Here is a 13,389-nt window from a genome sequence, read left to right as displayed (position 1 = left end):
GGATGGACTTAGGATGTTTCGCCTTACCTCCTGATAGCATAAATATGTTATCAAAACCCCGCTGTACCAGTGTCGTGGCCACTGCTGGCGCATACCGTTCGTCTTCGTCGTAGCAAATGATAATTTTTCCTTGTTGATTTTTCTAATCTCGCGTTCAGAAACTCATAGTGCCAAAAACATTTTAAAGTACAGAATGAAATTGCAAAAAAAAACAACAGCAAACTGGCAAAGGATACAAAAATAGAAAGTTCTTGAGAACACCAACTCATTGTTTTCGATAAATTTGCGCGATCGTAATTGATTGCTAAAAAAACAAGAAAATACCATTCAATAAAGTAAATGGTTCAACCCGGGAGTATCGCTACATGTTTGTAGATGTAGATCGTCCAGGTTAGTAGAATCCTGAGAAGGACTGTCGGTGTTGATGTTGACTAATGTTAACTATCGCTAAGGTTGTCGAAACGTCAGTCAACATCAACACTAACCTGGTCCTTCTCTGGTCTCTACTAAACTGGACGATCTACATCTACAAACATGTAAAAATGCCATTCGTTGCTTGACATTGTTAATGATCTCTTATCTAGGTTAAACTCATTTTCACCTCCAATTATATGACATTGTTCAAATTCGTCCGATTTCCGCACATCCAACAACAAATACGGTAAAGATTTGACGTCAGGAGCCAAAATAGTGGACTGGGTCGAGCGAGACGTGAGTTGATCCACGTGATTATCATGATTTTGTTCCTCTTGATCTTTTAGATCTACTTCACCTACACCACGAATCAAGCTGTTGAAAAATTAATCCCCAATTATATTTTTCAAACTACGAATACAAGGATAGGGTTGTTTGACTCGTGCATCAAACATAAAATGAGACTTGACTTCATGGAAAAGAAAGTTCTTTAAAAAACTATGATAAGCTATAGTCTAAATAACCACTTGTGGTTTTGTTAACGAAGATCAACTTGTGAGCGATTTTCTTATAGTTAAAGGTGTAATGTCTATGTATGGGCTACTTTAATTTGCTTTGACGCCTGATGGGAGCACGCCAAGCCGATAGTAGTCATTAAGGTAACGAGTCGGAAAATGCATTTGTTGACACAATCCAAAGAAGACAAACAATATACCAACAACGTATGACTGAATACTTGCGCAGTCTACTCAACCAACAAATGAGTTTGTACCAATCAAATGGATCTCCTTGTACGACTCTGAAAGCGACTACCTTGCTTAGTTATAAATTATTGAAAAAAATAACATGAGCATGTACAGTCGACTTGATCATCTGGTCTAAATATTTGGTAATGATAGTTGGATTGAGAACAATGGCTGATGGAGTGGTTGTAAAGGGGATAAATTTGGGCTGCAGAAGTAGCTTGGATATTAAACTTTCCTTCAGTAGGTACATATTTCAGTCACGTAAAAAAAGTATGAATTGCTTACTCTTGCAATGTCGAACGTCCAGTATCCATACCGCTACAACTTTTCTGTCTTGCTGTCTCGTCAGGAGGTAAGTTCAGAGGTGGTACATTGTTATTCATTTTTTCCTCATCAGCAACCGTCTCGCTATCATCTTGATTTTTATTCAACTTCCCTGAAAAGCAATAAGCAAGTGATATAGCAAGTTCATCAAAAATCCTTAAGAAATTATCAAGATTTAAAAAACCAAATACATATTATAGCATTTTTTATATAAATTAGGGTATAATTTTTACTCTATACCTCCACAAGTCGAAAGATCATCTCTCTCATTTTCCATGTAAATTACATCAGCAACTTGAAGCACCTAAGATAGAAAAACCACTCTTTTGACATTGTTAGAGTACAACCAGACTTAATTGAACCATTGTGGTAAAAGAGCGCACCAATTGTGCAAACGTATTGACTTTCATTCGTTTGAAGATTTCATCTTTCTTGTACTTGTAATCTAAAATGCGTCGACGAAGGAAGAAAAATAAAATGTAGCAGATAGCAGAAATGTCGGATTTGAAATTCATTCCCATACTTTTCTTTATTTCTTCCCATTTTTCCATATGTTTTGTGATGCTAGAACCTTAAATTGTAAAAGTAGCGTTATGATTTAACATCTATAATTAAACGGCAATTATGAAGGCCTTCGTATTATGAAAATAATTTAACGATCATGAGCTAAATGAAAGGAGAATTTTAATGATAATAAAATCCAACACTACGAAATGCAATAATGCAGGTCTTTGAGTCGACGTGAAAAAATAAGTTTCGGGTCTCAAATAAAAACAGTCAAGTTTGAACTCTTAGGTACGAGAGTACCTACCTGTGTCCACAATGCGTTTAATGTGTTTATATTTGGGATTTTCGGGAACTTTCTTGCTGAATATCTAAATGAAACAATTTAAGACGACAATTTACAATTGATAATAAAGAAAAGAAGTAGAAAACAAATGTACATCATCTTTCTTCTTCGGCGCTCTCCTTGTCATCGACATTTTGAATTTATTTGCAACAGATTTTTGTTTGAGCGGTTACCAAGCTGTGCCATGGAAATAACACTGAGCTTATCGCGTTAACTGGAGCATTATCTCTTAAAATTATCTTTGATTATTTTATTTTACAGCGAACAACGGATTTTTGATCGAATAGACAAGTAATTTATTTTTAGAAGCAAATATATAAGACGTTTGAATGGAAAGTTTTGTGGCATCGCAAGGAATGAAAGCCTAAATGAATCTAGAAGTAGACTAAAGCAAAATGTAAGGGTATTCCCCTCATCTACGGTTTTATGCCGACTACTTCCGGATATACTCGAGTGGTCGACGAGCATGGTACGGCACTTAGTTTGTAAACACAATTAATTTTCTCGTCGAGCAAATTTCATAAAATGGCATTACTTTTTGCTATCTTTAAAAGAATTTTTTTGGTTGGAAGTGCTGTCTTTATTGGTGTATATTTAAATTTTCCACCACCAAATATGTCACATAATCTTCGACTTTGGATGCAAAGTGGCCAGTTTTTCTTGCACGCTGTAAATGGAAAAGCTGTCAAAATATTTTATAAAGGTCGTATCAAGTTTCTGCAATGTCGCGTTTTCCTTTATGTAAAACCGTAGTTGACAACAAAGCCATGCCGCAATAAAATTGTGGACAGTAAAATGATAATCATAATACGATGGTTCTTTGACGATGGTTTTGGAGTAAAATGATAACACAGTGTTTGTGTATAAACGCTACGGTCAATGACACTTTTTTGTTATGTAGATGACATGCCTTGTTTACGTTTTGTTGGCAGGCAAATTAATCTCAAGAGAAGCTGACCATTGTTGCTAGTCTTATCCAAAACCACTTGAACATATTTGCCTGACAGCAAAATGTTAACTAGACTAGTCGTCTATGGTTTTTGGAAATATTTCTCTTCTGCTATAGATGTCTCAGGCTATGGACATAAAAACAAAATACTTCTTCTCATACATGGTTTTCCAACCAGTAGCTTTGATTGGAATAAGGTATAAAGCTTAGGGTTTTTTTTGGTAATTATGTGATTTTCATTTGGAATAGAAATATTGCATGATATTTGTAGGGAACGCTATAATAGGTGCAAGCTGTTGCAAAGTTAAATAAATATATATATATGTTAAATCATTAAGGTATGGGAACCTTTGCGTGAAAAATTTGGTCGTGTGTTAACTGCAGATATGGCAGGTTTTGGATTCAGTGATAAACCAGTAAGTGTTTCTTGTGTTGATTTTAATGTTCTTAATAAATTCAGGACGTAATGTTCTTTGCTTTATATTTCTAAGCCCTTTGCTTTATATTTCTATTCTTATTTTACTATTGCCGTCTCTAAGTTATTACAGTCTTGGTAATAATTGAAGGCAGCCCTGGTAATCTCTATTATGAACTTTTAACAAGGAAATTCATGCTGTTTTAGAAAGACATCAACTACACTGTTAATTTGCAAGCTGACATGTTTGAAAACTTTCTTAAATCCAATGATGTGAAAGAGGTGAACATTATTGCTCATGACCTTGGACTTACTGTGGCACTAGAGCTGCTAGCAAGGCAAGTTTCGTGTATCTGATGTGATGCATGTTTCAAAATAATCATCAAATTTTGGTAACACTTATAATTTTTTTGAAAAAGAATGGTATTTGAAATTTTAGGAGGTGTTTTTCACGATGCCCTATTTAATTCCCAATATTATATTTCACAGATACGAGGACAGAAGGAAGAAAAAATCAACACAGGAAGGTGTTGATATCTTGAGCATCTGTTTAACAAATGGAGGTAGATATGGGGAGAAGTCTTTTGATTGTTGTTCAATCAGACATTTTAAGACTTCAATTGATCATATGGCTGTTAATAATTCCTATAATTTCAGGATTATTCCCTCAAAATTATTTTCCAAGACCTATTCAACAGGTGTGCCTCACAGAACACCTGTTCTGTTATTAAAATAAGTGAACATTCAGTAATTTTTCATCATCTTTCTCATAGTTATTGTTATTACCATGGATTGGGCCTCTTGTTACTCGTGTAGGGAATCGATTTATTTTCGCAAAAAGGTCAGGGAAACATTTGGAACTTTCTCTCCTTTCCTAGAAATGCAAGGAAGAACTTTATCTGGATTTTTCCCTAGAAATACAATTGTATATTTATTAGTTTTTCGGAAGTATTTGGTCCAAAAACTCAACCACAACAAGAGGAGTTAAACGACCATTTTATCGGCATCAGATATGCAGATGGTAACCTTTTACATCCAAAGTAAGAAAAAATTTTTCTTAGAACATTACTTGTCAAAAGCTTACTTTGATGTGATATTGTGTGTTAATGTGCGTATATTTTACGTTTGATTAGTATTCTTGGGTATATTCGTGAGCGACAGGTGTACAAGGAGAGATGGGTCGGAAGCCTACAGAAAACTTTCCTACCAAGTGTGTACATATTATTCAATAGAAAACAATCTATTTTGCTACATTATCGATGTTTTTAATTCCTTAGTAAACTTTATTCTCAAAAAACTACTTAAACTTGCTTTCTTTAGTTCATTTCATTTATGGTCCTGCAGATCCTGTTAACCCTCCCATATTTGTTACCACATTCAAGTACGTATCATAATTCACAAAATAGCGAATCACCACCCCCAACTGTCCACTTTGCCATGTTCTCTTTTCTCCATGTCATCTTCACAAATAGCTGTGTGGGCTCAAATTAGTTTAACGGTCAGCGGTAAAAAGCGACACGTGCACATACTGATTTGCTCACAACGTGGAAAACAAATCCGAGTTTTTTTGTGCGTTGAAGTTGATTGTTGCACACGCAGTTCAATGTAGTACAGATGACGGGCTGTGGATCATCAATAATTGGAAGTGGCTAAATTTTAGCACCTAAATTTCGTATTTGCATGTTCCCATTTATTATAGTTTCTGTTGAAATCAATTGATTACGGGTTATGGCATACGAATAGATGAACATGAGTCCACCCCTCTAATTATCAATCTTTGAACTATTACAAGAACACCGACATCTCGTAAAACGCTCTATCTTTACCAGGTGGTCAGTAATCTTTACTAGTATATCTTTGGAAAACAACGTTTTATGTATATTTTAGGAAAATAGTTCCACAACATGGTATAACCGTTTTGGATGCGCATATTGGTCATTATCCACAACTCGAAGATCCAGAAAACTTTATGTTAACGTACAATAGGTTCTTAAATTCGTTTTAGCAACTGCTGAAAACTTGAAAATTCGTCGTGGGTTGCAGGGGATCCTACTGGATCAACTATTATGTTTATAGTGCGTAATGGGTTGCATGGGATCCTACAGGATCAACTATTATGTTTATAGTGCGTAATTTTACCAACAAATAGCAACTAGACCGTCTTCAATCTCCATGATGAACCAAAGTGTGTTAGGCTTTTAGCACAGAATAAGGAATATACAGAAAAAGCAATTCGCTGGGGGAATTTGGCAGCTTTATTAATTAAATTACTTGCTGTGGTTAGTCTCGCACATCTCAGTGTTCCTATGGTAGGAAAATACAATTTACTGGCTACTATCATGGTAATCACAAATGTAATAAGATACGCTTGAATATGAAAATGTGCGTATCTACTGTATATTTATTCTTTTTGGCTTCTACCTTTGACATTTAGAAGGTAATAGAACTAACTCTAGGACCACGATGATCTTTGACGGTGCTACACGTCGAATCTACTTACGCCATACGTCCGTATCTAGCCTTGCTTTACACATGTACAATGTAGATAGATAAATTTTTATAAATAGATAATGGTAGTTTTCTTTAAAATTTAAAAATTAATTATCGCAAAGCAAACAAATCAATACAAATCGACATTATTAATTTGAAATGTACGTTTGAAATATATTACATCAAGCTAAAATCGCTATACTAATTTCGTTATTATGGTTCATTGTCATTGGTATGTGAATCGCAAATTTTTTTCTCTTAATAAATCCTGAATCCATTTTTAATCCTACTCTAAAGCTTATCCCGTTTTAAAACGAAGCAATTTGAGAATATTAATACGATACAAGTGGTCAACATTGGGAATGATTTCAACTTATTTCAATCAACTTACGTACTATGTCTCCGCGGCATTTGTTCGTTTCCCTTGGTTCATGTAAATCTCTTGTTTCAATTTTATAAGGGAAGCGACGGAGTTTGGCGTGTTCATCTTGTAACCAAACAAAGATGTCGTAGTGCCACTGAAAAATTAATGAAAACATGGTAAATTTTTGATCGCAAAGTTCACATTTTATCCACCATTTACAGTTGCTGCTAGCGCCAATAATCTTTTCAAGTGATCTTCTGAGTTTGACAAAAAAAAACAAAAAAACACAATTTGCTTGAACAAGTGTATATAGTCACATGCAAACATAAACAAGTATTACTCATTAGCCAGACAACATTGATATCTTAACAAACCAACTTACCAATTAATAAAATCATTCGCAGTGCGAAGACAGGAAGAGTTTTCGAGATCTTCGTAAGAGGTGATAGGCATTATACTGCTTAGACTCCTCAGCAAATCCTTTTTTCTTTGTAATTGCAACTGTTTAAAATCTACAACAAGTTCGGAAAATAACGTAAGTCATTTGGCATGGGACTCATTGAGGCAGTCTCACACAAAAACGTGATAGTGGTTCAGTAAACATGGTACCCAAGACCAGATAAAACGTGATGGTGGTGGGATGAATATGGTACCCAAGACCAGATAAAACGTGATGGTGGTGGAGTAAACATGGTACCCAAGACCAGATAAAACGTGATGGTGGTGGGATAAACATGGTACCCAAGACCAGATAAAACGTGATGGTGGTGGGATGAATATGGTACCCAAGACCAGATAAAACGTGATGGTGGTGTGATGAATATGGTACCCAAGACCAGATAAAACGTGATGGTGGTGGAGTAAACATGGTACCCAAGACCAGATAAAACGTGATGGTGGTGGATAAACATGGTACCCAAGACCAGATAAAACGTGATGGTGGTGGGATGAATATGGTACCCAAGACCAGATAAAACGTGATGGTGGTGGAGTAAACATGGTACCCAAGACCAGATAAAACGTGATGGTGGTGGGATAAACATGGTACCCAAGACCAGATAAAACGTGATGGTGGTTTAGTAAATATGGTACCCAAGACCAGATAAAACGTGATGGTGGTGGGATGAACATGGTACCCAAGACCAGATAAAACGTGATGGTGGTTTAGTAAACATGGTACCCAAGACCTGATAAAACGTGATGGTGGGGGATAAACCTAGTATCCAGGACCATCAAACCTTGGGTGAGATAACCCCGGTACAAAACATAATATAAACGACCCACAGAACATGTTGATGGACGAGTGTGAGTTTGGTATATCCAACCAACATCAAAAGCTCCTCCTTTGTTGAAAAAACTTTGTGAAAGTGTCACACATACACAGCAAGGCATAAGTTGATTTGTTTTGTTGTAACACATTAAAATTTTACAAAAAACGACAAGAAGTAGAATCGTAAAGTATAAAAAATCTCCGCAGTCTCATTAAATAGTTAATCGCTCTTCAACGAAAGCAACGCAAAACTGTACCTGGTTTTGGATTACATTCAGCATAAATTCTCGCACATCGTCGAGCGACAGACGAAGGTTGTTCCTTCTCGTGGCCCTCGATCACCGAAACTTTTTCGGCAACTTCTGCAGCAGAACACGCAAGAATATGTTCACCACGAACCTAAAATTAAATTAAACGAGAATGGTTAAAAAGCGAGAGAAGATGGACTGTTACTTTTCATAAAAATCTGCCGTCATTAATAAAGGATCCCTTTCGCAACGATCGTAATGTGTTGAAATGTATTCAAAAGCGATAAATTAAACTGATCGCTTACACTTCGCTTTTTCAAACAACTTACTAGTCGAACTTTATTTTTCGAGCAATGGAGGATTTGGAGAACCTACCACAACAGAATTGTCGATGAAATCGTCAATCAACATTTGACTCTCCAGTTTCAGAATTTTTGTTGGTGAAGGAACGCCTTTCTCCGCAAGACTGTTTTCCATTTCTTTCTTTCTCGCGTCCCATCCATTAGCTGTTGTAATGATGACTCGAGCGACGTCCATGGCTTTTCTCAACTGAAATCTCGAACCTTTGTTCTCGAGATGGGAGACACCTTTGTAAATGTAATCCTGGGCAAGCTGGCTGAACATGGGGTTTTTGTCTTCTTGAAAAGAGAAACGTTCACGAATTAGAGAGATGATTAAATGTTTTAAACCTCTGCCTTATCATGCAGCACCAAACATTTTTGGGCTAGAGCAACCTCTTTAGACAGTATCGCTGCAATAATGAACCGTACAGTTGATATCGACAAAGCGCATTCTAAAATGAGGTCCAAACACTATAATAACTGTCGAAGATCGTGCTTTGATGAAAACGCAAAAACACAACTTCCAACACCCAATTTCTTGACATACGTAATCAAGTTAATGCTCTTGGTAGTAAATGCCTATACTCTGGGGCGGATTACTCTGTTGGCTAAATAGGCTGAAGCCAACAGGCCCGGGCTTTTGAGAGGCCCGTTGTACCTAGATATAACTAGTTTTTTCTTTTTGCCCCTGTGGACTAGTTAAATGTTCTTATTTTAGACCATTTATGCTGTCAAAAGCTGTACAATCTACTGTTCAAATGCACGATGCTCGGAAATAATGATTTAGTGGATTGTCCCCGTTTCATCCCTTATTGTTGATACCATGAGTTACAAAAACAAGCTGGAAAATGCAAAGGCAAAGAGCGTAAGGAACGCAAATGTCATGAAGAGACTAAACTCAGTGGGAGAAATGGATGTCCGACTCAAAGTCCAACAACTTTATCTTAGACCACAGGCAACGTTATGGGTAATCCGTCGCTGCCTATACTATAGTGAATAAATATTGTAAACAAAGCATTACTATGTCTACTATTATAAAAGATCAACTCATGAAACTTTACTCAATAAATTTTTCATAAGAAAAGGCACTCACACATAACGATTCAACCATCCGACTGACGAGAATTACTAAGTGGACGAGTTAACATGAAATGACAATCACCGTTAATGAATAATTACCTTTAAGTATATCTGGCCAAGAATCCTTTCTTTCATCTAACTCTTTTTGAAGTTTACACATGCGATCGTGTCTATTCATAAGTTCCAGGGCTGATTTTTCTTCAATATCGTAAGGACCCGACTCCAAATGTAGTAAGCCATGCTTGCTGTAATGTGCAATATCTTCCTTAAACTTTGACAAAATCGATTTCATTTTAGTTTGGCCTTCTGTGGACGTCACGTGTAAACACACAGCGTTGTGAGGCGCCAACCTGGCAAAACACAAAGTAAAGGTTGTTAAAATAACAAAATATTGAAAAAATGGAATAATGGCAGCAGCATAAGAATGCAAATCAAAAGATCATTATAAACAAAATACATAAGATTTGAGTCTAACGAAACATTAAAATTTATAATTTATGTACCTGAAGTCCACCCTAGCCTGGCAGCCTTTGCATCGACCTGATCTCACTTTTATCTCGTCCACAAGGGTTTTGTACCTTGTTTCCTGTCTGTTCTTGCACGAGATCAACCATTTGGCAGCATCCTCGGCCTGCTGTTCCAAACCTGGATAGCTTGGTGGACTACCAACAAAAGGCATGCAACGAAAGTCCACCACAGAGATTTCTTCATATGAACTACCTTGATGACAGAGAGCAGAGACAACAAGATTTTCTCTGGTAATCAAGGAGCACTGTTTGTCAGATTCCCGCTCTTCTTTCTGCTGCTTTCGACTATCAAGTCTTTGCTTAAGACCGTGGCTGCCTCCATACTTTGCTCGGGCAATTGTGATAAGGTCAGAAACAAGGAATTCATATGATTCGCTGTCAATGATCCTTAGATCCTTCTCGGTTAAACTAAATTGTTCCTATAATTTATTAGATACGAATATGAGTGCTTGGAGAAAAAATCTGAAAGATGCACATTGGCTTGTGTTGTGCTTGTGAACTAATTCCAATAGTCATGAATAGATGGCAACCAAGGGAAACTTCGAGGTCCGGGACAAACTTTTTTCCAAGCACTAAAAGTGCCATGCAAACTTTTCAAAAATACACAAACTACAAATGGCTCCTTACACTGACCCAATATTTTTAAAGGAGCTTGGCTTGTTTTCATGCCTTTCTCAAATACAGCTCTCCCGACAGCTCTGCCCCAGTCATACCTTATTGTTTCATAAACGGAATGACAATAAAAAATAAGATCACAAGCTCACCTTGGCATGACATTTACGACGATAAAAGATCAGATGACACGTTTCACAAAGTGTTACATCAACATGGATATCAATACGTTGTGAACCAGTACGATAACATATAACACATCTCCACCTTGAGAACAACCAATTTCTGATAGCGGATATTTTATAACGCTTTTTACTGATGCAAAGTTCCACCGCACGATCATAGTTGTATATAGAATTAATTTTCAAAGGTTTTTGAACACAGAGGACGGTAGGTTGTTGTTCAAGGTTGAGTCTATTACATAGAGGTCTCCACATTTCTTCACAATAACCATACAATGTTTTACAAGTAGCACCAAAACATGCTAAAGAAGGAGCATCAAGATATGACAGGACATACGTCAGCATTTCTGTTGGTAATGATCCAAACAAGGGACCCATTTGATCCACAGGCATAGAAAAGTGCAATTGCTTGACATAAGATCGAGTACAGTAACGTTGGCATCTTTTTTCCTCTTCGAAAAACTTTCTCTTCTTACAAGACGGTGCCATTGAAAGGTGACAGCACAAATTTACCTGAAAAGTACAAAAACTATCATTGTAGACATGTATCATCATTGTATCTTGATATTTTGGGCTAGTTTTCTAGGAAAGAATATCACAAAAAATTGTCAAATAGAAATTAAAACAGACCCTATGATATCAAATGATCAACAAGTTTAACCGACAAGAAGGGTGCATGAAAAACCTTTCACAGCTCCAATGTTCAGTCTACAAAATCAATTATGTATCTAATTTATCATTTGACCACTTAAAAAGTTTAAAAAGGTTCATAAATCAGAGTTCCTTTGCCATTAAACTCTGGTCAAGTGTTTGAATCAACAAAGGCTGGTGGTATTATAAATTACATGTAGTTTAAACGTCTTTAATATTCCATTAGCTTTCATGATTATGCAAATTTTGTATATAGCATTGAAAGTACAAGTAAAGTTGCTGTTTACATAAAAAATAAATAAGTTCATGAAACAAAGGAAAGCACAAATATATTCACAAAATTTAAAAGTCTAACGAGACTTTTAAATTTTGTACTCGTAAAACAAAATATTTTCGTCTTATGGGCTGCATTTGGAAAAAGCCTGAGGCCTGACTACCTGGAATTGAGATTCAAATATGTTATACAAACTAAACTTGTATAAGTTCTTTCACAAACGGTTGTTTAAAGCACGGAATATAAAGCAAACGAATGCATACTATAAATAAGTAGCCGATTATACAATATACCTTGCAATAACATCTCATTCTATTTCAAGTAAAGATAATTTCACAACAGCAAGGGAATTACGTTTTCTTTTTAACCGAAAGCAATCAGTCATGAAATATTTCGACAATGTTTGCAAAATAAAAACCCACACTTCTGCGTTAAAATTGTCATGAACTGTACTAAGTGGACACAAAACGCCTACGGAAAGGATATGGTTGAAACCTTTGTATAAAAGAGATCGCTTTTACAACTGCGCTGTGAAGTTAACCACGGCTAAACAAAGCAATTTTTAAGACAAACAGAGTTTACTCAACAAAAAGAAATAACAGAAGGAGTAAATGTAAAACTATTCCTGCTACGGGATCATCCGCGTTACGGGTAAAATTGACTTATATTTACACTGAAGTTTTTTTGGAAAATATTGAGCTTGGACAACATAGAAAACGTAAGATTTCTAAAAAGAAATGTAGGAAATGTACCTGACACGTATTGAAGTTTATTTCGACGAAATATTTCTTGACAAGATGGTTTTCATCTTCGGATAATTCTGGCCACAGCAGTTGGCAAAGCTTCGACTCATTTCAGTGCGTTTATTTCAGAATATTCATAACTTTTAGTGTAATTATTCCAAGTGGGAAAATGAATTATGGATTGTGGAAACCAAAGATATTGTAAACAGATTCGTTTAGCGACTGGCAAAGAAAATACGCGCAGGAACTCGTCCGATATTCGAAGAATTTTGCCAAATCCAACCTTGACATGCGATATGCAATGTCAACTTCCACAGTGCAAGATTTGCGCCACCAGAAAAGAGGTCTTATGTAAAAGGTTTAAGTATACGTACCAGTATGAAAATGACAAAAAGAAAACGATAGTGTTTGCCCAATTCCCCAAGCACACAGCCAGTTTTTGAGGAGATGAATAAAGTTGAAAGGTATGTTTCACTCTGATTAATCCGCTTGTGGTGTCATGATTTCAGAGTCAGCACATCACGACTTTTCCCGGCGGCAAATAAAGCCTGTACTACATTAGCATTGGACCAATGGGAACGACGTATTCTTGCTAACAACCAATCAGGCGTGTGCCATATCTTTGTTTTCAAAATGGGTTTACATTTCAATTCACGTGTGTCAGCAGGAGTTTTAAATTACAAAATGCAACCAGGTAAAACATATATATCTCCTCATTATGACATGTCGCCAACCACACACAAAGCAATTCGGCGGTGCGAAGTGTGATTCGGCAACAAGTGTGACTGTGTGAGCACTTTGCCACTTTTCCTGCACAGACATGATTTGTTGTGAATAATATGTGAACAAGCAGAGATCTTTTAGTATTTTAATTTTCATTGATCAATTAATCAGCATATCTACTGCTTG

General features: G+C 36.3%; 3 protein-coding genes across 7 annotated transcripts; 1 reads left to right on the top strand and 2 right to left on the bottom strand.

Moving 5' to 3' along the window:
• Positions 1-506: 506 nt before the first annotated feature.
• LOC124434144 (centrosomal protein of 41 kDa B-like) lies at positions 507-2,467 on the bottom strand. The gene is made up of 6 exons (XM_046984024.1): positions 2,429-2,467; positions 2,296-2,359; positions 1,868-2,055; positions 1,725-1,788; positions 1,446-1,596; positions 507-789 (listed from the first exon to the last, which is right to left on the bottom strand). The coding sequence occupies exons 1-6, from the start codon at positions 2,465-2,467 to the stop codon at positions 507-509; spliced, it is 789 nt and encodes a 262-aa protein (XP_046839980.1).
• On the bottom strand, positions 2,063-13,000 carry LOC124433781. Of its 5 annotated transcripts, none has more exons than XR_006944610.1 (11): positions 12,490-13,000; positions 10,783-11,325; positions 9,995-10,437; positions 9,591-9,841; positions 8,446-8,708; positions 8,080-8,221; positions 6,935-7,064; positions 6,584-6,706; positions 4,485-4,609; positions 2,870-3,001; positions 2,063-2,359 (listed from the first exon to the last, which is right to left on the bottom strand). XR_006944610.1 is itself a non-coding variant. In XM_046983567.1 (9 exons), the coding sequence occupies exons 2-9, from the start codon at positions 11,299-11,301 to the stop codon at positions 2,953-2,955; spliced, it is 1,920 nt and encodes a 639-aa protein (XP_046839523.1). In that variant the 5' UTR covers positions 11,302-11,325; positions 12,490-13,000; the 3' UTR covers positions 2,915-2,952. The 5 variants fall into 5 exon arrangements, 2 of the variants coding, with proteins under 2 accessions (XP_046839523.1, XP_046839524.1); XR_006944611.1 differs by having other exon boundaries at positions 4,485-4,572; XR_006944612.1 differs by lacking the exon at positions 2,870-3,001 and having other exon boundaries at positions 4,485-4,572.
• Positions 2,818-6,381, top strand: LOC124433783 (mesoderm-specific transcript homolog protein-like). The gene is made up of 11 exons (XM_046983571.1): positions 2,818-3,037; positions 3,401-3,480; positions 3,622-3,699; positions 3,906-4,036; positions 4,188-4,261; positions 4,356-4,396; positions 4,472-4,539; positions 4,637-4,738; positions 4,832-4,908; positions 5,019-5,079; positions 5,586-6,381. Exons 1-11 carry the CDS (start codon positions 2,860-2,862, stop codon positions 5,701-5,703), a joined length of 1,008 nt encoding a protein of 335 aa, XP_046839527.1. The 5' UTR covers positions 2,818-2,859; the 3' UTR covers positions 5,704-6,381.
• Positions 13,001-13,389: the final 389 nt, after the last annotated feature.

The sequence above is a fragment of the Xenia sp. Carnegie-2017 genome, unplaced genomic scaffold, assembly GCF_021976095.1.
Source record: "Xenia sp. Carnegie-2017 unplaced genomic scaffold, XeniaSp_v1 HiC_scaffold_14, whole genome shotgun sequence".
In the NCBI taxonomy this organism is placed as follows: Eukaryota; Metazoa; Cnidaria; class Anthozoa; order Malacalcyonacea; family Xeniidae; genus Xenia; species Xenia sp. Carnegie-2017.
The sequence above is the reverse complement of the archived record's forward strand: the minus strand, read 5'-3'. Positions and strand labels throughout refer to the sequence as shown.